The sequence below is a fragment of the Esox lucius genome, chromosome 19, assembly GCF_011004845.1.
Source record: "Esox lucius isolate fEsoLuc1 chromosome 19, fEsoLuc1.pri, whole genome shotgun sequence".
NCBI classification, from domain to species: Eukaryota; Metazoa; Chordata; class Actinopteri; order Esociformes; family Esocidae; genus Esox; species Esox lucius.
Window position 1 is genome coordinate 14976537 of NC_047587.1, and position 24590 is coordinate 15001126.

The 24590-nt window shown below is 41.0% G+C and overlaps 3 protein-coding genes across 10 annotated transcripts in view; all 3 read left to right on the forward strand.

The window, feature by feature from the left end:
* cep152 (centrosomal protein 152) overlaps window positions 1–4621 on the forward strand; it is a 24707-nt gene extending 20086 nt beyond the window's left edge. For 4 of the 6 annotated variants that reach the window (XM_010883713.4, XM_010883712.4, XM_010883711.5 and 1 more), the window contains 8 exons: window positions 36–770; window positions 1195–1270; window positions 1544–1711; window positions 2122–2212; window positions 2298–2380; window positions 2461–2617; window positions 2971–3083; window positions 3262–4621. In XM_010883713.4, the coding sequence (XP_010882015.2) occupies window positions 36–770; window positions 1195–1270; window positions 1544–1711; window positions 2122–2212; window positions 2298–2380; window positions 2461–2617; window positions 2971–3083; window positions 3262–4235 (2397 nt within the window). In that variant the 3' untranslated portion in view covers window positions 4236–4621. The remainder of the gene's footprint in view (window positions 1–35; window positions 771–1194; window positions 1271–1543; window positions 1712–2121; window positions 2213–2297; window positions 2381–2460; window positions 2618–2970; window positions 3084–3261) is intronic. The other 2 variants (XM_029115093.2, XM_010883715.4) reach the window with 2 other exon arrangements.
* Window positions 4576–13131, forward strand: LOC105018378 (very long-chain acyl-CoA synthetase). Of its 3 annotated transcripts, XM_034288441.1 has the most exons (11): window positions 4576–4719; window positions 5031–5418; window positions 7655–7864; window positions 8191–8346; window positions 9329–9453; window positions 10105–10299; window positions 10394–10484; window positions 11087–11285; window positions 11527–11624; window positions 12197–12327; window positions 12660–13131. In XM_034288441.1, exons 1-11 carry the CDS (start codon window positions 4576–4578, stop codon window positions 12834–12836), a joined length of 1914 nt encoding a protein of 637 aa, XP_034144332.1. In that variant the 3' UTR covers window positions 12837–13131. The 3 variants fall into 3 exon arrangements, with proteins under 3 accessions (XP_034144332.1, XP_012994374.2, XP_034144333.1); XM_034288442.1 differs by lacking the exons at window positions 4576–4719; window positions 5031–5418 and adding an exon at window positions 6006–6537; XM_013138920.3 differs by lacking the exons at window positions 11087–11285; window positions 11527–11624.
* Window positions 13132–13534: 403 nt separating this feature from the next.
* LOC105018359 (very long-chain acyl-CoA synthetase) lies at window positions 13535–24540 on the forward strand. Its single transcript, XM_010883710.5, has 11 exons — window positions 13535–14344; window positions 14864–14985; window positions 15120–15207; window positions 16415–16573; window positions 16783–16907; window positions 19860–20054; window positions 20148–20238; window positions 21291–21489; window positions 21705–21802; window positions 22954–23084; window positions 23413–24540. Exons 1-11 carry the CDS (start codon window positions 13867–13869, stop codon window positions 23587–23589), a joined length of 1863 nt encoding a protein of 620 aa, XP_010882012.1. The 5' UTR covers window positions 13535–13866; the 3' UTR covers window positions 23590–24540.
* Window positions 24541–24590: the final 50 nt, after the last annotated feature.

Consider the following 24590-nt stretch of genomic DNA (forward strand, 5'->3'; position numbering starts at 1 on the left):
CTTAGTGATCCTTTCTCACCCTGTGATTCTGTCAGGTGTCCCTGGCCTTGAGGGCAGCAGAAGAGCAGTGGCTGGAGGAGAGGCATAGGAGCAGGGAGGGGGAGAAGGAGGCAGAAGGAGACCATAGGGTTGAGGAGCTCCAAGAGGAGGTGCTGCGTTGGAGGCAGCTGGAGGAGGACCTGAAGGAAGAGGTGGAGGAGGTGGCACATCTGCAGAGCCAGGTCGACGATCTGCAGAGCCTGTTGGACCATGAGAGGGTGCAGAAAGCTACCCTCCTCAAGGCGGAGCTAGCCGCAGCCCGGGCATCCTGGAACAGAGACAAGCAGCAGGAGATCTCCACCCTGCAGGCCTTCCAGCAGGAGCAGCTAAGACGGGCCCAGGAGAAGGCACAAGAGGCTAAGGAGGAGGTGCAGAAGTTGGCTCGAGAGGAGGCGGAGCGCATGAGCAAAGAGCTCCTCCAGAAGGAGGCTGAGTTGAAACAGGCTCTGAGGAGCCGAGAGGAGGAGTGGAGATGTCTGGAGGAGAGCAGGGGCCAGGAACAGAGGAAACGGGGCAGAGAAGAGGCATGGTCCGAGGTGCTTCAGGAGTTTCATGTTGGGCTGAAGGAGGTGCAGGCTGTTCTCCTCAACGGCGGGCCTTACAAAGAGAAGAATAAAGTCGGGGAGGTGGATGGGAGGAGGCCCAGTGGAAGTGTTAAAGATCTCCTCATGTCCACCTGTAAAGATCTCCTTTCTGAAGCTGTAACCAAGGCCAAAAAGGACTGGAAGAAGGTCTCTGTTTGTCTGTCTACGCTGGCTTTTTTTGCAAGTAGCATAGGTGCTTTTTTTTAAGTCTGAGCGCACAGACATTGTCTTCTTTAACAGCCCCTTGCGACTCTAACGTGGTCTTTGACAAATGTAGTGTGCAGCTGTTTTATACCAACAGGTTTAAATTATGTTCTAAAATGTTTGTTTATGGTGTACAATTACTGCACTGAGCTGTAGGCTAATTTTTGCTGTTGAAATCAGAATGAGGGAATACTTTTTATGATTCTTATTGTTCTATTTCATGGGTTCTATTTTTAGTTGTGGAATTGTCACTTTAGAGCGCTGTGGCTGTTTTTGGCGGGCGGGTGGGCTGTGGCTGGCGGGCTGGATCTGTTAGTCATAAGACATTAACTCTGAATTTTATGCCCATGTTGTTTTTCTCCTCAAGGTCAGTGAGGAGAGGCTTGGCCGTTTGCTGAAAGACACTCAGGAGCGGCATAAGAAAGAAATCGAATGCATTAAGAGTATGTTCCTTTTTGACTTAATGTGCTGTGTGAGACAAGGTTAAGCTTTTACCTTATTCGAAGAAAAGGCCAATGGCTTTTCTGTGTAAATCTAAAAAAGGTAATCGCCACTGTCTGTCATTGCATGCAGCTTTCAGCCATTAAGAAAGCATTGGAAATGACAGATATTAATAAAAATCTTAAAGTAATTATTAAATGTATTTATATTAATGAAACCCCCATGTATGAAGAAAATAATAATAATTAAATGTTTTTTTCCCCCCACCTGTTCAGACTCCCCTGTTCAGAAGAGTGATGGCGGTGTCTGTGGAGAGCAGTGTGCTGAGACGCGGGCCAAACTGCAGAAGAAGAGTCAGGATCTCCAGAAGCATTTGGAAAAGGCCTGCAGGCAGCTACAGGCTGCTGTGAAGGAGCACAAGGCCTCCATGCGGAGACTCAAAGGTAAACGCACCCCTCTGTAGGGTTTTGGGGATCATGGGTACCCAAGGATTGGATTAGTTGAGGAATTGACAGTGTACTCTGGGAACCCTTCCCAGAAACCACCACAATGGAAGAAAAGCGGTTGGCCGGTTATTGCCCTATGGTAAATTTCACCGTAGTATTCACTGGCCGTCGTGCCTCTCAACAGAAAGAGTCATGTTATTCATTATGAACGTCTCTGGCGGTTATGTTTCTGGGAAATGACTCACTGTTGCCTCCAATATATATTACTTCTGCCCGGAACACAGAGCTGGATTCCACTGATGTTGTAGGAATTTACCAATAGATGCTTATGAAATGTTATTAATAAAAAATTCAAGTCAGTTCAAATGCTAGTTCTGAGGAAGTCTGACTGTCCTTGTCCTTCGTAGAAGACCATGAGATTGCCCTCCGGCGGGAGAAAGAGGACAGTCTGCAAAAACTTGAGGAAGTGAAAAGATCTGCAGCCAAAGGGCACTCTGGGTAATATATGTGTAGTCACTGCCCCTGATTAACCCAATGATCTGCCATGAATTCTGTTTTAATGATCTATACACCTTCATTGCAGAGTTTCAGATGTTGACCAGAGTCTCCACGCTGGTCTGGAAGAGATGAAGGGACAGTACCTGAAGGCTGTTGAGAAGATCAGAGGTCAGTAACTTGTGCCCGCGTCGCTGGGTTCAGCCCGCGTTGCCAGGTTCAGCCTGCCTCACCAGTGGGTCTGTGTCCAGGTGACATGCTGCGCTACCTCCAGGAGAGTAAGGAGCGTGCTGCGGAGATGATCCGTGTGGAGGTGCTGAGAGAAAGACAGGACACGGCCCGGAAGATGAGGCGCTACTACCTCGCCTGTCTACAGGAGCTGCTGGAGGATGGTGGACAGGCCACTGGGTGAGAGCTGTCATAATGTCTAGACAGGGTGATCTCCCAGTCCATGACAAGATCCGTCACCATGTGAGTCCAGTGGAATATATGTCTATACACAGTACCAGCTGAAGCTTTGGACGCACCTATTCAAGTTGGTAGTTATGTCTGAACTTTTGACTGGTACTGTAAATATATAATGAAAAATAAAGAAATTGTAGGGGGATGTTGTGCTTTATTTGAAAGGAATGTGGGGAAAGAGTTGCTGGAAGAGCAGTGGTACGGTTTTGAACCCATACTGCAGCAGTACGTGTGCCTCAGACATCGGTCACCCCAGGGCCACGGGAACACTGTCTAATCTTCGCTTCTCTCCCTTTTAGCGCTGAGAAGAAGATCATTAACGCTGCGAGCAAGCTGGCCGCCATGGCCAAAGTCCTGGAGACCCCTACGAAGAGAGAGACTGGAAAGAGCTACAGTTTACCCCTAGCCACAGGTAAGTAATTCAGTCTCAGTGCATGCAATGCTACGTAAGATGGAACCCAATGGCTAACGGGATCCTCCAATGTAACTTCGCTTCTAGTCTGTTTTGCCTCTGTGACCCCATGTTCTATAAAAAAATATATATATATAATCTGTCTGATCTGTAGTTTCAAATGAGCTTGTGTCAATAGGGTTGTCATTGAAGACGCATGCATCTACTGCCTCAAGTCGAACCCGCCAATCCGGTTCTGCTTCTAGCCAAACCCAACAATCTGCAGCTATTGATCCTCCGGAGACCTCCAGGAATGGTGCAGGTGAGGGGAGGGGCCTGACATGGTGCTCTGCGGACCCAGCTGCAGCAGAGAAAGCCTCTCCGTCTAGGAGGCCCATTCAGGACCGCCTGACCAATGAAAGGGAAAAAGTAGCCCCTGCAGATACTGCAGGGCAACCCCATCTCCCCCCTCCGGGACACTTCCTCTCACTTCCTCACAGACCCTCACACCAGATTGGTCAGAACTCCACACTTGCCTCTTATCACGGGGATTTTACTAATGTTACTTTGAGGAACCAGAGCAGCAGGGAGCTGTACCTGGAGGGGGTGGAGTCTGGGAGATCAGATGATGACAACTTCCTGTGTCACCGCAGTAACTCTAAACCGTTCCTGATCCAGGAAGAGCATCCTGTCAGGGATGAGAGACGATCGAATGACTGGAGTCTGTCAAATGACGGGTGCCAAGATGGCCCACGAGTCCTTGCAGGTTCCTCTTACCCAGGTAGAAAAATGGATACTGTGAAGTCATTCCCCCTGTGTGCACCTTCTTCCACCGATAACCTGGGTAGATTCGGTTGCTATTCTGGAAGCCTAACCGTTGACAACTCTGACATTACTGTTTACAAAGACATGGTCAATGTCAATATTCAGTCTTGTACCAAAGCCTTGACTTTCCCCAGTGTCCCACCTCAGAGCAACGACTTGACTCAGTCTGTTCCCGGTATGACAACACTGAGTGGTAGATCTGCTCACAGATATCCTGTCCCAGGCTCTGAGGGGGGCAGGCAGGATCCGTTCCAGAACAGACTGGGTTCTAAGAGTCAGTTCTCTGAATTAAAGCTGAGCCAACAGCCGGACAGTGGTTTTGAGAGTCCATTCTCTCAACAGAAATAAATGAATGGATTGGAGTAAGAAGATTACAGAATATTTCAGAAGCCATGAATGTGTGTGTGTGTGGCTGAGGTAATCATAATTTAGCAGAAATGTTCTGAAGTATTTAGTGAATGTGTCCTCAAGGACCAATGGCTGTCTAGGTTGTGGTGTGCAGTGAATGTGCCTTAAAAAATACAAGAACTTTGAAGTCTTGTGAGAGACGGGCTTTTATTCATTAATCAGGGACTTCACCAGACCCTTTAGCCTTGAGTATTTTTAAAGTTTTGTAATGGCCCTGTCAGTAACTAGCAATTTTCTACAACACAAAAGTTCTGTGTTCTTTTAATGCATATAAATTCTGATGGATTTTAAGTTTTTTATTTCTAAATTAAACAACTTTATATCAACGTTGCATGAGATGCTGTGCGTATTTCCAGATAAATGTCCTATAATTGTTTTTGCTGTTGCGGTACCACCTGCTGTACACCTGGTCCTCCTAACGCTGGTAAGTATATTATACAGTTTTTATTATCAAGCATTCATTTAGTTCTTATTTAAAGGCTCTAAGAGATTTAGGCAGTGAGTTTGCCTAAGTTACAAGATTGTTCTTCCTCCATGTGGGTTCTGTATTTCACCACGGTTCTTTATTGACAGAGGGCTTTACTTATAAAAGACAGGTCACTGGTCATCTGGTTAGTCATTCTTCACTGTGACCACGGTGTGAACAACCCCAGCACCATGTTCATTTGGATGACATTCTTGTTTTGTTTGCTCTGGATTGGATTTTTATATCACCGCTATCCTTACTTTCTGCAGGATGTTCAAAACTCTGTCAAATTTGCATTGGTCAGATACACTCTGTCAAAAGTCAGAGAGAGAAATGACACAATTCTAGATCGGTTCTTGGATTGTGTGAAGAGACACCCGCACAAACCCTTCATTTTGTTTGAGGATGAATCGTACTCGTACCTGGACACGGATCGTCAGAGCAATAAAGTTGCCAGGGCCTTGCAGCAACACACTGACATCAAGGAAGGAGATACAGTCGCAATTCTTTTTGGAAATCAGCCTTTTTTTCTGTGGATATGGTTGGGACTTGTTAAACTAGGATGTTCTGCTGCACTTCTGAACTACAACATGAGATCAAGATCATTGTTGCATTGCTTTTCCTGCAGTGGGGCGAATGTATTAATAGCAGGAAAAGGTACAGTTGGTTTCTCGTTTTAAAATATGCAGATTGAGAACAGCTCTAGGGACTGTGATAGGTTTATGAATTATGTAATATTAGATTTGATTCAACTTTATCATTGAACAGTGCAAGTGTACAGTACAACGAAATGCAGTTACCTTCTAACCAGAAGTGCAAATTGAAGAGGGTAGAAAATTATTACCTGTCCTTTGAATGTTTTCAGTTTGTTGTCAATGTCTGATTGAAATGGATCTAGTTGTGATTTTATTTGTCACTGATCTACACCAAATACATTTTTAAATATCTGCCCCTTCCTTCCCTCTATGCTCACAACAATGAAATAAAGGGCAGGGATTGGTTGATGTGTAACAGTAATGAATCACACATTTCTTGTGCATTTGCGTTTGACCTGAACTGGACAGGAAAACTGCTTCTTGGTGTCCAAACGAGGTCATTGGTGTGTATAAAACCACAACAGAGTTCAATAAAGCACAGACAATATCAGTGCTTTATTTTCATTGATACATAAGTTGTTCTACTTTAAGAATACAAAATATTTTGTGGCCACTGATAAATGCAAAATAAATATATTTTATTCACATTTTGTAAAGCAACATAATTTGAAAACTGAGGAGTATGCAATGTGGAGTACGCTACAGTTTATTCACAAACAATTTAAGCTGCAACCCACGGGTTTGTCTCGTTATGAAAGGAAAAAAAGTTGTACAACACAGCACGTCTCTTTTTCTTGATTCGTCGTTTTCAAATCGCAGGAGACATGGCGACATTGTTGTCTGTCTGCACAGCCTCTTTAACCAGGGTTAAAATGTCGCTAGACATGTGGAATACCTATAGGACTTCTGTTGCAAATGGGTGGGGAAAACTTTTTGTCCGTAACGTCTCAAAACAAGCCCAATCAAATTCATTGCTTTGGGCTTACGCCTTAAAACAGTCAAATTCATTGCTTGGGAAGGGCTTACACAGGCGCTCACGAGTGCCTTCAGTGCAACAGTAGCTAGCAAAGTTAACATGGCAGTAAAATCTCTAAATACATTCACAGATCTTGATGGGGTATTTATGTTGCGTTTGCGGTGAACCATCTATCTTTGAGAAACAAACATAACCCTTTCCTAGGTAAATCGTCGTTATTGCGACCGGAGAACACATGCGCGTTAGAAAATGTAATAGGATATTGCCTAATTGATATAAGGATGTGTGACCATCTGAGGAATACAACAGTGATTTGAAGGATCTAGGTCATGTGATCGGGGAGCTTTCCTAGCGATTTTGTCTGATATATATGTAGCCTACTTTTATAAAAATCCGGATTCATTATTTGGGAAAACTAAAGGTTTTGCAACATGGTGCTCTATGTAGGGAATAATATAGCATCCAAATGATATGTCTCAGTCATACGCTGAGAAAGCTATTGACATTTTATATTTTCAAATCATTCTCAAGCTGTGAAGGCGCTTTACTGGGAAACCAAAGGCAGTGTGACCTTTCCCTCTGAAGTATAAAACATTGATTTGAAACATGTAGGTCATGTAATCGGCTATTGTAATTGTAAACTGTACAGTACGTTTGAATGTCTTCACATGAAATATTTTGAAATCTATATTATCCATATAAAAGTCTAATCTATAAAGGGCAGACAATTTCCCTTGAACAGTTTAACATTGGTTTGAGGTTTGTGATGTTATCAGAGTTGTTGAGAATTGAAAATGTTGACTTACCTTTGTGACGTTGGCTGGTTACATGCAGACGGACTACAACATTTCCATAAATGTCTCCTGCCATTTGAAAACGCGTGTCGGAATCGAGAACGAGACCTGTGCAGTGTTGTCCATCTTTTTTCGTTCATAACGACACTAACCCGGGGTCTGTAGCCTCAATTGTTTGCGAGCTATTGACCTTTGGATGTTTGAATATCTCAAATCGAACGTCAAACTTTTTACCACGGTCGTGGACCATATGCACTGTCTGGTTGACGGCTCACCGTAAAGTTGCAACCACATTTGAGTAATTTCGCAGTTGCTTTCATCCATAGGAATTGACAAAATTATAGTTACGTGCCTTGCTCAAGCCAAGGACACAACGCACGTTTCTCCTTTTAGTTGTTGAATTACAACCGTTCGCTATAGTTCAATGGTCCAACAATTGCATTACCGGGCTACCTTCAAGAGTAGATTAAATCGTAATTACTTGATGGATACTAGCGCCAAATAGACATTTCGTTTCATTCTACCAGAATATAAAGAGGTGGTCGAGGAGATACTGCCGACTCTGACAGAGCAGAAGGTGAAGGTGTTCGTCCTCGCTGACCAGTGCACCACGGCCGGCATGGAGACTTTCAGCGACAAGATCCGACAAGCCTCGTCTGAACCAATACCAGTTGATGTCAGGTCAAATGTGAGGTTGATGAGTCCTGCGGTCTACATCTACACTTCAGGCACAACAGGTGTTCTCCTTCAGCGTCTCGTTTTTTAAATTCTGACAGTAGGCTACATGGAAAAAGTGCAACTATTCTATGTGCTTAGGTGTATCATTGGTTTATTCCCTGTAGTAGCCATTGTGTGCTGTCCGTGGAAGGATTTCCTATTATGTTACCTATATATGTAAATATTTTTGGAGAATGGTATGCTTTTAACCACTGGAGCACACAATTTAAGGGTTCTGAAGTATGTATTACACATGATTATACAAAGAACTTGGAAGTTCAATACGGAAAGTTCAGCTGTACTAAAACAGTATGTATTGTTTCTTTTTTATTTTGTTTCGTTGCAGGTCTCCCCAAGGCAGCTGTACTGACCCATCTGAGACTGTGGAATTTGTCTTTTGTACAGTCAACATTTGGAGTGTCTTCCACAGATGTGTTTTATCTGAACCTACCCCTATACCACACATCTGGTCTCATGGCATTCACAGGAACCATCGAGAGAGGTGCCTGGATAGTGACATTAGCCTACAGGCATTAATAACACGTTGTTTGTAGGTATAATGATTGTGATACTGCAGTGCCGGCACTAGCCTTTTTGGGGCCATAAGCAAAATTTGATTCACTTAGGGCCATGGAGGTCAGGGGCCCCAAGCGACCGGTTACATCACTTATGCCTAGAACCGGCCTTGTGATACTTCCTTTATGAGCTATGATTACTGTAAAACTGACTTTGTCAATTGTATACCTGGTCTAAGTCTGCTTCACCCTTATGCTCTCTGTAAGACACATGGTGCATTTCCACTGAATAGTACCAGCTCGACTACTCACTTTGGGAGCTTTTCCACTGAATGGTACCAGCTCAACTCTACTCACCTCGCCATTTCTGCTTTTCCATTGGGGAAAAGTTAGGATAGTACCTGGTACCAGATACTTTTTCCCCCTACAATACAGAGGTTGTAGAGGTTGTAGCAGGAGGCAACCACCAAGGAATAGTTGTTGTACGGGGTTTGGTTGAAGTCCCATCAATTTCTCAAAAAGGAATTTGGCTGGGACTGGCTGGCAGTGTTTTTTTTATTGTTTATGTGGGGCGGAGAATTGAACTATTTTGTTCTATTGACCAATGTTGGGTATTTTCATTTTACCTGAACAGGCTAACTTTCCAGTTTTTATTTAATAGCTCTTAAATAAAAAGGACAACATTATCTTCACAGTTTGACTTATTTTGATGTCATTGAATTTGTCTACAACATACATGTGATTGTCTTGTTTGGGAAATTCAAACATTGACTATTAGTGAAGGGATTATGCTTCCTGAGTTTTTTGTTAAAGCACGACCAAGGCATGATATAGATTATTAGAGACATTGGCTCAGATCACTTGAAAACCCTGCAACACTAAAGTATTACTTCTATGACAAATTCTGTATACATTGGGATAATGATGATTACATTTATTTTATTATTATTATTATTTTATTTTTTATAGGTTCTACTCTAGCCCTGCGGAGTAAATTTTCTGCCTCTCACTTCTGGGACGACTGTAGAAAGTACAATGTGACAGTGATACATTACATTGGTGAAACCATGAGATATCTCTGCAGCACTCAGAAGGTTTGTTTACATGGCCTTATGGTAACCACGGTTACCGAGAGACACATCAGACAGTCACAGGAGAATGTGAAGAGAGAGTTTATTTTCACTGCTAGCAGTTAGTATTGATTCCTAGAGGTCTACTATTGAGGCGTTAGAGGTCTACTATTGAGGCGTTAGAGGTCTACTATTGAGGCGTTAGAGGTCTACTACTGAGGCGTTAGAGGTCTACTACTGAGGCGTTAGAGGTCTACTACTGAGGCGTTAGAGGTCTACTACTGAGGCGTTAGAGGTCTACTACTGAGGCGTTAGAGGTCTACTACTGAGGCGTTAGAGGTCTACTACTGAGGCGTTAGAGGTCTACTACTGAGGCGTTAGAGGTCTACTACTGAGGCGTTAGAGGTCTACTACTGAGGCGTTAGAGGTCTACTATTGCTGTACCCTATAGTTGCACTGTCAGTTAGGTTGTTATGGTAAAAGGCAAAGAGTTCTCAATTATCTTCCATGTTGAATAAACCCAAAATGGTATCACTCATGAAAAGCATTTCTTAACCGTCAGCTAAATAAACATTTTATGAATTGTAAACCCATGCAGTACATTTGTTAGCGTTTACAGTATATTGGCTTCTTTGTCAAAGTTTGGATGTTTGACCTGTTTTCCTTCTGTCACAGAGACCCAGTGACCGTAACCACAAGGTGAGGATGGCGATAGGAAACGGTGTGAGAGCAGATGTATGGAGAGAGTTTCTGAACCGCTTTGGACACATCAGTGTCAAAGAGCTGTATGGATCAACAGAAGGAAACATTGGCTTATCCAACTACACTGGGAAGGTCGGTGCTGTTGGACGGGTCAACTTCTTTCACAAGGTGAAACTGCAATACCGTATTATTTATTTTTGGCCTTTATTTTAATGTTTAAACGTGATGCAAGGCTTAACTGGGCTGTTGCTTTGTGTCTCAGTGGTTGTTACCCTATGCCATTATCAAATATGACATTGAGAAAGAAGAGCCTTTGAGGAACTCTGAGGGGTTCTGTGTTGAAGCAGCTACAGGTATGTTAGTACTATTTATAGAAACATAATGAACACGTTTTACTTGGGTTATAGTTTAAACATGTGTGTGTGTGTGTGTGTGTGAACAGTATCTCACAAGTGAGTACACCCCTCACATCTTTGTAAATATTTGATTATATCTTTTCATGTGACAACACTGAAGAAATGACACTTTGCTACAATGTAAAGTAGTGAGTAGGACATTTTCACTTAGGGGTGTACTCACTTTTATTGCCTGCGGTTTAGACATTAATGGCTGTGTGTGGAGTTATTTTGAGGGGACAGCAAATTTACACTGTAATACAAGCTGTACACTCACTACTTTACATTGTAGCAGGGTAATTTCTTCAGTGTTGTTACATGACACACACACACACACACACACACACACACACACACACACACACACACACACACACACACACACACACACACACACACACACACACACACATATATATATATATATATATATATATATATATATATAATATTTAAAATGTCTGTGTAACATTTTTATTTTTCATCAAGAACAATTAAGTTGTACACTTTCACATTGATAACATGACATGTTATCAGTAACTATTGATTATCAAACTCAGGTGAGGCTGGCCTGCTCATCTCCCAGATTTCACAGAAGGCACCTTTTATTGGCTATGCCAGAGATCCAAAGCAGACTGAAAAGAAGAGGCTCCATGATGTCTTTGTGAAAGGAGACCAGTACTTCAACACAGGAGATCTTCTGTGGATCGATGAAGAGAACTTCATATATTTTCAGGATCGTATCGGGGACACGTTCAGGTCCGGTCTTTGTTACAGGCTTTTGTTTCATTGTTTCATCATTTTATTTGGTACATATCTTGGTACATTAAGGTATGGCTTTTTAAAACTGATGTCACAGTAATTTTGAAAATGTTCAACTTTATCAAGAATGCATTTTTTACATTTTCAGCTTGATGGAAGTCAGTTAATTCAATAATCCAAATATCAATTATTGATTTATAAATTGATAAGTGTTTACTATATTGATTGTTATGCTCAGGTGGAAGGGGGAAAATGTTGCCACAAATGAAGTTTCAGATATCCTCACAACGATGCCCTCTATCCAGGAGGCTAATGTTTACGGTGTCAAAGTGCCCGGTTAGTTCACTATTCATCTCTCTATTCAGAAATGTGTTAATGCATTCATCATATACGTTTGGCTGGGTGGACAACCTCACAACCCAGTATTAGTAAGTGGATTTCACTGAATGTAGAAGTTAAGAGTTATTCACAGAAGGAGGAAAGCTCATTCACAGTATTTTATTTTCACAATTTAATGTTTTAAGCCTGGTTCCAGTAACTAGGGTGGATGTGTATCCAGGTCAGCTCAGTCCAGCTTGATTTGGTCTGGGATGTGCATTTTCATCTGAGTCATTTAGCAGATGCTCTAGTCTGAGCAGCTTACAGTAGAGAGTGCATATATTTCTGTAGAGTAGTACTTCTACTAGTGTACCTCACCTGGTGGAGCATGGTTCGGCTAGCGCAGCAAGGGTCAGATGGTAGACAGTTGTAGTGCTTTCATCTCTGGAGTTGTCCCAGGACAAAAATATGTAAAATGTATGGTTTTATCATTCTGGAATAGATCTTTTGGTGAATGCTTCATGTAAATATAGTCAATCATTAAAAGGTTGTTGGTCTATGTACTGTGTTTTTTTGTCCATTCTTTCCAGGCCAAGAGGGACGGGCTGGAATGGCTGCTCTTAGATTGAAAGAAGGAGAGCCCTTTGATGGCACCGGTACATTCAGACATGTCTCCCGCTACCTACCGGCTTATGCCAGACCCCGCTTCATAAGGATTCAGGTAACCTCTGCTTCCCACTTCTCTAACTCTTGCATCTGGCACCGGATTTTAAAAGGTCAAATATGTGGTGCTTGCAATTGCATTTGTTTAAAACCTTCTGATCACTGAGTTGTTGACATGAGTGAACAGAGTATATATTTTGTACGGGACAGTTGCAACTTCAACTGTTTTGAAGTGTCTGAGTACATTCATTATTTTATTATTTTTATATATTTATCTTTGATCATTATAACTGAATTTGGCAATTTACACAAAATAAATCTGACTGTCTGGAACAGTGTGTCTCTTACGCTCACCATTGTTTTAGTAATTCCAAGTGTTCTTCGTTCCAGAACTGTCTGACCGTTACGGGAACGTTCAAGCACAGGAAGGTGAAGTTGGTAGAGGAAGGGTTCAAGCCAGATGAAATCTCAGATCGTCTGTACATTCTGGATGACAAAGACAAGTGTTATGTTCCTCTGACACAGAGGATGTATGATTCAGTTGTATCAGGGATGATCAAACTTTAAAACATTATTCAATTCCAAGGACTTGTGCTCATTTTATGGATGTTTTCTTTAAGTATTTGTCTTGCTTAAATTTCATCCCTCCATTCATATCATGTTCTAATAAAGTGCTGCATGTTTTCCCACTTGCATAAATTGTTATAAAGCTATGATAACGGACAAGAGACAGAAATGTAAGCTTGAAAAAAAAGTGATGCTAGCCTGATCAGTAAGCATGCTATTTGCATGATCTTCTACTAAGAAATCAACATTTTACTACAAGACCTTTTTCTTTTTAAATAAATGTTATAAAGCAGTTGTTCATCTTTTCTGTAAATTATTTGTTCAAATATCTGTCGATTAAGTAATTTTCCATTCACTTCACTGGCCGTGGCCGGTGAGAATAATCAAACTCAATCCATGACTAAAGAATAAAACATCGGTGTATAATTTTCCAGTTACGCGCGTGCCTTCACAGCCGGCAAATGCATCGTTCGGAATGGGATTATTCTAGGTACTCTACTGTCCCCAAAAACATTCTCACACATGGCACAATGCGTTAGCTCTCATTCAGCGGGTCCATTCACAAGGGGTCTTTTCATAAATCTCACCCAACCAGGGAAGAACTAGTGATTGGGTGACGTGCCCGCCCACTATTCTCTCTAAAGCGTTGCCTCATCCTTAGAGTGAGTCAAGTTTGTGAATGTCCTTTTCAGCAACATACAGGAAGATCATCTCTTTATACATGTATTCCTATGCGCTCTCATTTTAATTAGATATATAGATCCATTGTTCTCCGACATTTTTATTTTATTAAATTTGGATGAACGAGATCTTAAAAACCAATCTGGCAACAACTCGAAAACGTTCTAGATTCAAGGGGAGGAACCTGGAAAAATTAACACCGCCCACTTCACTCAGCTGCTTGTTATGCGAGGGTTTCACTGAACTTTGTCACTAATCTGTTATTTTGTAGCTTCCACGTTATTGCGGGGTAGCTCTACAACTTTTTAAATTCTCAGTGGCAAATGTGTCTGTTACCCGAAGGTACAAAATGTACATCTGGTTTACAATCATAGCCGGTTTGGCAATTTTGCCCGTTCTTCTGAAAACGTTGTTTGACCCATACTTTGTCCAAGACTGTTCTTACATGCTTAATGCGTTGAAACATGGAATCAGATTGGCAAAATACAAAAAGAAAAAACCTTTCTATAGTATTTTGGACTGCTTTTTGGACGCGGTGAAGAAACAACCGAACAAGACGTTTCTGCATTTTGAGGGTACATCGCATTCTTACGTCGAGGTGGACAAACAGAGTAACAAAGTTGCCAGAGCATTGCAGACTCGCGCAAATCTGAAACAGGGGGACACGGTAGCCCTCTTTCTGGGTAACGATCCCTGTTACGTATGGATATGGATGGGCCTCGCCAAACTGGGATGTGCGGCTGCTCTTCTCAACTTCAACATACGGTCCAAATCTTTGCTACACTGTTTCTCATGCTGTGGGGCAAAAGTGATAATCGCGGCTGCGGGTAAGGATGGTTTGCGTGTGTTTACTAGGCCCTATAACCGGCCAATGGCTGCAATACATCTGTCCAAAAACACTAAGCCGCTGTGCAACTATACCTGTGTGAATGGAGCGCTTGAGTTGTCAAAAAGCATGCGCCCGTTGCACAAGACGCAGACGACGTGAATGTTGTATGCAACAAATAACACGTTATCGGTTGGAGGAACAATAAATGCTTTCATAGGTAAGATTTGTTACTGATAATTCCGGTAGTCACGTCTGGTATACTTGACCTGAAACATCACATGTAATTAACACAAGTTCTTAGACATCTTGTGGCACGTTTTGCTCAGTGTTGACCAGAGGCCTACACAATAAAAGACTATATAGTCAAAGGTAATGCACTAGTTGGGGACTACTTAATTCAAGGAAAGTCTGTTCTGTAGTGAAGTATTACTGACCCGCCAGGATCATGTACTGCATGCATTTCTCACAGCAGAACCTTTTTACTCCAAGTAACTCGGCCTCTATCTGACTTTTACAGAGATGAAGGAAGCGGTTGAAGAGGTGCTCCCTACTTTAAAACAGCAGGGGATCTCAGTCTACCTCCTGTCAGAGGAATGCAGTGTAGACGGCATTCACACCCTCTCAGAACACATCTACCAGGTAAAGAAAAAAAAGACAAAGCTTAAGACAAAAGCTGTGTTTAATGGGTTTGAAAAAAAAAAAAAAAAAAAAACCTTCTCATGACAAATGCTGTGTTTAAAGTGTTGCACTGATCCTTTGTAATTGACCTCCAGGCCTCAGATGAACCCCTGTCAGCTGACCTGAGGGCCAGTATCACCTTTAAAAGCCCTGCACTCTACATCTACACCTCAGGGACCACCGGTAAGACTAGCTCTCCCTGTGTGTCTGCTTGTCTCCTGCAGACATTTCATGTAGATGACAATTAATTCGAAAGGGCTGCTCTCCACACTGACACCTCCCGGGTTTGTCTCATACCCTGATCTTAGCCCAGTTTCCTATCTGTTTGCGCTGTCCGCCTTGTCTTCTATTGTCAGGCATGTCAATGACCAGGGGAGTTCGAAAGACTGCGAAAACAGATAGCGGACCAGTCTGAAGAAATCTAGGCACCAGAGCCCCATGTTCCTCTTAAGCATGAAATTAACATCTACGTGCTGGATGTGTGAGCAATATGGCGTTAGCCAACTCTTTGTGTTTTCTTTAATGCATACAGCAATCCCATCTGGATAGTTGGGGAACAGTGGTCAAAAGTAGTTTTGGGACAAAGCTATGGGATTCTTCACTCTGTATTCAGTGTGTCTATATTTTATGGCAGAGATGGGGAACCATTAATGTGAGCAAGGGACTACAACAATTCTTTTTTTTGTTTTTACACATCCTTTTACCCCATTCATACGCACTTACAGATAAGCAAGTCATTTGGTCCCTGGCTGGCATCTCTTTTGGCAGATCCCTAGTTGTGAACCCACTCGTCCACAATCTCAGGGGTAGTTGAGAAAAACACATTTCCCTGTCGAGCTAACAAACTTGTGAAGCACTTCAACATGTATGTATGAAACAGGACAAATGTATACAACCTGCTTTAGATCTTGAGTCCGAGGGCTTGTTTACATTGTTACATTTCCTGAGACATATCGAAGAAGACTCAAGACGCTAGATTCGGCCATAGCCTTTCAGGGCCCCATGCAAAATGTATCTGAAAATAATCCATTCTTACCGGCTAGGTATCAAGTTAGGGTTAAGAGCATTGCTCAGGGACAGAATTATCATTTTCTCCCCCTGCCTTAATCAGGGATTTGATCTAGAAACCATTTGGTTTCTGGTCAGGTTCTCTAACCACTATGTTACCTGCTGCCCCAGAGGGACTAATAAGATCAGTAGGATAGGTAACTAACTTGTCAATCAAAAACATTGTAACTTTTAGAGGTTAATTGAGTGTATGTCAGTGTCTGACAGAAGAAAAATGGCACCTACTATATTGCTTAATGATTGTGACAATGGTTGCCTGTCACTATCTGAAGGTATGTCTGACGGTTTGTGAAATATGCCACCTACTGTCCTCTAATTTCAGGTCTACCGAAAGCAGCCCTAGTCACCCATGAGAGAGTATGGGCTGCTTCCTTTATCCAGGCAGTGTCTGGAGTGAGATCAGATGATGTGCTCTACATCAACCTGCCCCTGTACCACAGTGCTGGCTTCCTCGTTGGGCTCACTGGCGCCATTGAGAGGGGTAAGGAGTCTGATCTGAGAAAGTTATAGAATACTGCTGGATGTTGGCACAAGCTATGCATCTGGTTTGGAAATTCAGATCATTTTATTCAGTCAGTTTGTATCTGTCCCTGCTCCAATGACACACACTCGCCATACCGACACATATGCAACACATGTTGTAACGTCTAAACAAGATGGTATTACTCAGGAATGTAATTCCTGTACCAGGCCTGACAGTAGTCCTGAAGAGGAAGTTTTCGGCATCACAGTTCTGGGAAGACTGCCGCAAGCACAATGTGACAGTGATGCAGTACATTGGGGAGACCATGAGGTATTTGTGCAACACCCCCAAGGTAAGGACCAAGTTGTTCAAGTCATGTTGTGGCATGCCAACTTTCTGATGAGTGCTGGAATGCTGGGAACTGTCAGAATAAAGGAAACATAGTGTCTTAATGGGATATTGGGCCAACTTGAGCCACTGGAACCAATGTAATGCCCCATGGCAAAGATTCTGTCAGTGTCTGGAAATCTACTGGAGAGATGTGGGACAGTTTTATTTCTTATTTTTTTTCACAAAGAAGTATACAGTTTGGTGTTTAGTTGATGGTAGAGGTGTGACAGTGCACATATCCGTTCCGTTTGGTACAGGATGTTCGGTTCAGTACGCGTTGTGATCTGAATTAATATAGTCTAGTTTTAACCACACACAAGTTACTTTTTTTATTGCATGTGAAACAAATATTCTGAACTTAGTTTCCTCCAGAGATGGATCTTGGAGCCGTAACTTAGCAACTGAAGTAGCCTAGAACATGTAACTTCGCTTGTCAGCGGTGGGCAACAGCCAATCAGAAAACGCATGTCACACTTTTCCACTGGTTCCCTTTACATCAGTTCCTACTGTGTAATCTTTCCTATAGCAAAATGGACTAAAATGTAATCATTCGTATCATTGGTTGGGGATACTGCTAATAAGCGGGAAGGCATTTCATTTGGGTATAGTCATTAAGCCCCTATTAAAAATGAGAACACTGGATGCATCTATATTTAACAACTATAGACCTGTATCAAATCTCCATTTTATAGCCAAGATAATTGAGAAGGTTGTTTTCAATCATCTGAGCAATTTTGTGAACTCAAGCGGTCTCTTAGACCAATTTCAATCAATCAGGCTTCCAACCTCACCACAGAACTGAAACAGCCCTGATAAAAGTTTTAAATGATATAAGGCTGAATACAGATTCAGATAAAATAACAGGTCTGGTTCTATTAGATCTCAGTGCAGCATTTGACACTGTACATTATACAACCCTTCTAGATAGGCTGGAAAATTATTTAGGACTCTCCAGGACAGTCCTTTATTGGTTCAGATCTTTTCTAGATGGCTGGAGTTACTTTGTCACCATTGGTAATCATGAATCTGATAGGGTGGCTATGACATGCAGAGTTTCCCAGGGATCAGTTCCCGGACCGCTTCGGTTCAATCTCTATATGCTACTGCTGGGCCAAATTCTACAGAACAACAACATTGAGTACCATAGCTATGCAGATGATACTCAAATACAGCTCTGGAAAAACTTAAAAGAACACTGCACCTTTTTCTTTCCTTTCTGAAAAAATTTGAAAGGAAAGTCTTGAGTGAGGAACAGAAGTGTTCAATTTGCAGTGGTCTCTTAATTTGAACCCTTCTGTTCCTCACTCAAAACCTTCCTTTCCAACTCTTTTGGAAAGGAAAGAAAAAGGTGCTGTGGTCTAAATTTGTTTCAGAGCTCAAACCAAATGACAACAGCTCAATATACTCACTGTGTCACTGTATAGAGCACATAAATACCTGGATGAACCAAATTGTCTACAATAAACCAAGATAAAACAGATTGTGTTTGGCCAAAAAAATAAATGAATAGTATTTAGTAATGAGCTGGATTCTTGGGCCCTTAGAAACCTGGGACCAGTGCGTAATATTGGTGTTCTGATAGACTCAGACCACACATTTGTCATTTCAAAGCGGTCACCAAAACAACATTCTATCATCTTAAAAATATAGTCAGAATCAAGGGCTTTGTGTCCCAAAAAGACCAAGAGAAGCACATCCATGCTTTTATATCTAGTAGGGTTGACTACTGTAATGGCCTCTTAACTGGACTCATAAAGAATGCTGCTGCTAGAATGTTAACCAGGACCAAGAGAACAGAGCACATCACTCTGTTTCTTAAATCTTTGCATTGGCTTCCAGTCAGTTACAGAATATATTGTAAAGTGGTGCTTTTAGTTTATAGAATAATTTAGGCATTTCTAATACATTTCTGGTATGATTGAAGAATGTAAACTGAGCAGGGCTCTTTGATCCATGAAGACAGGTCAGCTAGTAGAGCCCAGTGCCAAACTAAACATGGCCAAGCTGCGTTTAGCAGTTATGCTGCACACAACTGGAATAAACTACCAGAAGATCTTAGACATGCCCCAACCGTATACATTTTTAAATCCCGGTTAAATACATGCACCTATGACTGAGCGCTTAAACTTAACCGCACTGTTTAGCCTTACAGCTTTTATAGCTTCCTATGTTTTTATCCCATTTTTATCCTATGTTTTATTATTATGATGTTGTTTAGATGTTTTCATTTGATTTATTGTTTTTATGCTATTTTTCTTTCTTTTTCTTTGTAAAGCACATTGCTTCTATGTATGTGCTTTATAAATGAACTTGCCTACTTGATATTATAAAGCTACGTCATCATCAAATACAAAAACATTAGCTTCATAGGCAGACACTGTTAGCTGCTATATCTCCTATAGAGCAATTGCAGTTTTCATTCATTATCTGGTATACTACCTGTGTGAATTTACATCATACTACAACTATGTAGCTGTACTAGGTAGCTAAGGAGCCAAATTGAGCTCAAATGTATTGAAAAATATTATTTCTGTGCACTAGATTGGTGTAGCTATTAGTGGCTGTTAAGGCAAAGCTTTGGTCATTAATGGAGTTTGAAACACATTTCCAAAATCTGAGAGATTGTAATGTCCTGTAACCTCCACTCTGCACTCTAAAGATCCTTCAGATTGTACTTGCGGAGAAATCTCTAACATTTTCGAGGAAAAATGTATTTGCTCCCTTTTGTATAACCCTTTTAAATGGGTTAACCCATAGTTTCAATGTGAATAACCTCTAAACAATCCTACAAGAACCTTTTCTTCCTTTAATAAAAAAACAAACTTTATTATTATATTTGGTGACCTTTACTTCGATTACCTCTGCTCTAATAACATTTCCTCACCGTCCAGTATGTGTACTGTTCTATTCTTAGAAAGACAACGAGAGAGACCACAAAGTGCGGATCGCTATCGGCAATGGCGTCCGTTCTGACATCTGGACCGAGTTTCTGAACCGGTTTGGAGACATCGCCATCAGGGAACTGTATGCTGCCACGGAGGGAAACATCGGCTTTATAAACTACACCAGTAAGATCGGAGTGGTGGGACGCGTCAACTTCCTCCACCGGGTGGGTAGTAGGTCTTGCCTCAGACTACACAATAAAGGAAGTGAATGCGCCTGACTAAGAGAAAATAACAATGAAGTCATTTTTTAATTCCAGAGAATGTTTCCATATACTTTGATCAAATTTGACATTGAGAAAGAGGAACCTGTTCGAAACTCCAATGGTCTGTGTATTAAAGCAGCTAAAGGTATGTCTTTTTTTTCACTTACCTACAAGTTTCTCTAAATGTTTTGACTTTATTTAAAGAATATACTGTAGGTTATAAATGCCTTTTATGCTTAGTTCGACTGTCTAACCCCACCAGAATCCTAAATATCAGTTAGTTTTACTCTGTTTGTAAACTATCAAAAATGTTAACCCTTCTGGGAACTCAAACTAATTTAGTATTCGGTTGTGAAGGGCAGATGAACTGTGTGCGAGGTAACATCCTTAGGGAAATCAATCTAAAAACAGCTCTCTGCACATTGCATCTACATAATTATGCTAAACCAGAAAAATTACAAATGAAAATGGCTGCCTTGCCAGTTGTCTTCATTGGGCTCCAGTTTATAAACAAATATTAATTTGGGAGAATCATCATGTTTCAACATTCTGCACAGGGTTGTAATTTCTTCACTATGTTTTTCCTTTAACTTTCTGCCAACTTTCCTTTCACTTACCAACAACGTGACCTGTCTTAGTTTAGATAACCTGTGTTTACCTTGCGATGACGCAGTTTAGGCAAACGTGTGTGTGTGTAATATTGCTGATGGAACCACATTGGGAAAGGAATTGGATTTAGTAACATTGTCATGTTGTAACCTTTTCCCCCCTGTCGGGTCATGTCGTGTAGGGTCATATAGCATTTTCACTTAGTTTGATGTTTAGATTACTTTTCCCCCACTTATTTAGAACTGTGAACTTCCACTTCTTGGCATTCAGTTTGTTTACCAAGTGTTTTTTTGTTTTTTGTAAACTTGTCATGTTTACCACTGAGAGCAAGAGGTTGCATCATGTTGACAGACCAACAGTGTGTAAAACATGAGCCAGTTCTGGCGCTCCAAATAAGATCCTGGTTGTGTGGGTGTGTATCCAGTGATTTGAAGTAGGATTGCTGATTTGGGATCAAGTTTAGATTTTTCGTTCCCAATACATCCGCTTGCATGGACAGTTCCTGGATCAGTCAGTTGTCATATGGAGTTGCTTGGTGAAAAAAATTACTGATATCATCATTATGTTGAACTACGTTTGTACTTTTAGGCGAGACCGGTCTTTTGGTTGGGAAAATAACCAAGTACTCCCCATTTGTTGGCTATGCTGGAAACAACCAGCAGACTGAGAAGAAAAGGCTACGGGATGTCTTACAGAAAGGGGATCTCTACTTCAACACTGGAGACCTGCTAAGGATTGATGAACAGAACTTTGTACAGTTTCAGGATCGAGTTGGTGACACTTTCAGGTAGGCAGTGTAGCCAGATTCCAAGAACTTTCCCCAAATTCCTAGGCTTACTGGAAAACCCGCTTGGAAAATGCAATCTTACACTTGGAATTTAGGGATAGTTCACAGGATCTTCCTCTACACAAAATTCACTTCTGTTTGCAATTAGACCTTTTGGTTGTTCCAATCATCTCTTGGGGATGTATAATGTAGAGGTATTTAATTTTTAATTTTAGGTGGAAAGGAGAAAATGTTGCTACAACTGAAGTAGCGGATATCCTCACAATGGTTGATTGCATCGAAGAAGCAAATGTATATGGTGTGAAAGTTGAAGGTAAATATGATAGTACAGTAGCTTCACACCCTGTCAAGTACTCCACATTTTGTTGTAACTTAGTTTATAATTGATGACCCTTTTGTATTTTGCCACATAATATCCCATCACAGCCAAGTGAAAACATGTTTTCGGAAATTGTACTAGGTTATTGAAAATGGAAAACTGAAATATCTCATGGACATACATACTGAGAGTTTTGCAATGATAGTCCGAATTGAGCTCAGATGCCTCCTGCGTCCTTTAATCAGATGTTTGTAGAACTTGATTGAGTCAAGCTCTGGCACATTTAAATGATTGTACATGATTTAGATAGGCATACACCTATCTAAATGTATAAGATCCCACACTTCACAGTGCATGTCAGAGCAAAAACCAAACCATTAAGTCCAAGGAACTCTCTGTAGACATCCAAGAAAGAATTGAGTCAAACACATGGAGAATGTAAAAAAAATAAGTAAAATTGCACATTGAGTTTGTGGACAAAAGACGTAACCAGGCCAGAAGGGCCTAGGTCATGGAGTTTCTTTGCAGAGAGAAGGACAACAATCTCTACAGCACTCCATCAATCAGCAATCCATTCACGGTAGAGTGGCTGGATGGAAGCTGAGTAAAGGACACATGACATGCAACCTAAAGGACTATAAGGAAATTCTGGTCGGATGAAACCAAAATCAAATTATTATGCCTGAATGCCAAGGGTTACATCTGGCAAAAACAATCATCCCCTGCATAATACCACCCGTACAGTTAAGCATGGTGGTGACAGCATCCTGCTATGGGGATGCTTCTCAGTGGCAAGGACTGAGTGACGGGTGGAGATTGGGGGAAGGATGATGAGCAAAATACGAAGAGGTTGTTGAAGGAATCCTGATCCACAGAGCAAAGGACCTCAGAATGAGAGGAAGATTCATCAATTAGCACAACACGGTGCTTCTACTAATTGTTGAATAAAGGGTCTGAATATGATTCCTGCAAATGGTTGTGGTTTATAAGTTTGTTATTGTACAATAATTTGACTGAAGTATTACACTAAAGAATTAATGATAAAAGATTTTTCATCAATATATAATAAATAAAATTGACAACTCCTCAATCGCATACCGCATAAGTCCATTTGGGGTTCAGATAGAAATATTGCCTCTTTCCAGGTCATGAGGGAAGGATTGGAATGGCTGCTGTGAAGTTAAAAGAAGGGAAAGAGTTTGAAGGTGCCAACACCTTCAGCCAAGTAACCAACTATCTCCCTACATACGCAAGACCCCGCTTCATTAGAATACAGGTGATGTTCTGTTGTTGTTTTAGTCAAATTTGAAGTGGATGTGGTATCCTAAATTGTATTTGTATTTCAAAGTCCTAATTTTTCAACTATTGAAGTGTTCTTGTAACATCTGTCTATTTAAGTTAAAGAACATTGTCTTAAAGGCAGTTTTTGTAGAGGCAGCTTAATTCTGATATTTTTCCACTTTTTTATTTTTCATCCAATCAGATGCATTGCCAATATTTGGCAAAAGATCAGAAATGGGCTGGTTGTGTTAGTGCCATTGTATACCATTAGCTGTAAAAAATATACTCTTATGTTCTTAAAAACATTCTTATACATTTTCTAGAGCTCCTTCGAGATGACAGGAACCTTTAAGATGAAGAAAGTAAGTCTGGTGGAGGATGGATTCAACCCAGCAGCTGTCCATGATCCTCTGTATTTCCTAGATCCAGCTATGAAAACATACGTACCACTAACTGAGGAGATATACACTTCTATAAACAACAGGGAAATTAAGTTATAAAATCAACATGTGATAACAAATCACGGTAGCTAATTAATTTTAATGGACAAAAAAGTCAAAATTATTAATTTTGTGTATTTAATGTTCAGATCTTGGTTTCAATACTGTAAAATGTAATCTCATATACTTTAACTGTGTTTGATTTAGCTTGCCTGGTTTAATGGAACAATTGCAATAATTCCATTATTTCAACCCAGGTCAGCAATTATGTTGAATGTAGTTGGTTTTTAGATTGCACAGGATATAGTGGTTCTGCGAAGCTAGTTATAGTAGATATATTAACATACTATCATTGACAACTTTACTGTAAAAATGTATGCAGTATTAGACTAACCAGTAGCTTTGTCTACTAATCTCAGGGATAGATTTATATACTGTATTTTGTAACACAAACTTTATCCTGTTTCTCAGTTATAACAAGACTAGATGTTTGGTTATATGTACAATGTAGAGCAGGGCTTCCCAACACCCTCCTCTGGTTTTCGTTTAGTTTGTAAAAATGAGACTTCACATGTTTTTAATATGTCAGTATGTGAAAAGGTACACCCTGTCAAGTTGTCTCTACACATGGACATATAAGCTAAATTCCAACCACATTCTTTGATGAAGGTAACCCAATTTAACAAATGCTATTTCCTTATGTGGAAAATATTAGTACACCCCAACATTTACCATCACTTAAACAGTCTGGTTTGATCTTAACAATATGGGTGTATGGTAACATCATGCTAAGATCAGAAGACCTATCCAAGATAGGACACAGCCCACATGCATTTATTGACCTGCTTGTCACCTGATTATGCAAAAACATTGACATGACCCAAAAGTTAATGTACTTTTACAATCTTCACACGGCACAGACAGAAGAGGACTGGCCACCCATGTCTGGTTCCTCTCTAGGTTTTTTCCCTCCTGTGGGGTTTTTCCTAGACACTGCATTAACTCTTGTTGCTTGCTCTTTAGGTTTTCAGTCTGGGTGTCTGTAAAAAGCACTTTGTGAC

What these genes read in the sequence shown, in the direction of transcription:
- LOC105018378 (XM_034288441.1), top strand. Translation starts at nt 4,576, where the DNA reads ATGGATTTTAAGTTTTTTATTTCTAAATTAAACAACTTTATATCAACG. An exon ending in ACCTGGTCCTCCTAACGCTG is followed by an intron (nt 4,720 to 5,030) that starts GTAAGTATATTA and finishes TACTTTCTGCAG; the next exon opens with GATGTTCAAAACTCTGTCAA. An exon ending in CTGTGTTGAAGCAGCTACAG is followed by an intron (nt 10,485 to 11,086) that starts GTATGTTAGTAC and finishes TATCAAACTCAG; the next exon opens with GTGAGGCTGGCCTGCTCATC.
- LOC105018359 (XM_010883710.5), top strand. Translation starts at nt 13,867, where the DNA reads ATGTACATCTGGTTTACAATCATAGCCGGTTTGGCAATTTTGCCCGTT. An exon ending in GTGTATTAAAGCAGCTAAAG is followed by an intron (nt 20,239 to 21,290) that starts GTATGTCTTTTT and finishes TTGTACTTTTAG; the next exon opens with GCGAGACCGGTCTTTTGGTT. An exon ending in ATATGGTGTGAAAGTTGAAG is followed by an intron (nt 21,803 to 22,953) that starts GTAAATATGATA and finishes GCCTCTTTCCAG; the next exon opens with GTCATGAGGGAAGGATTGGA.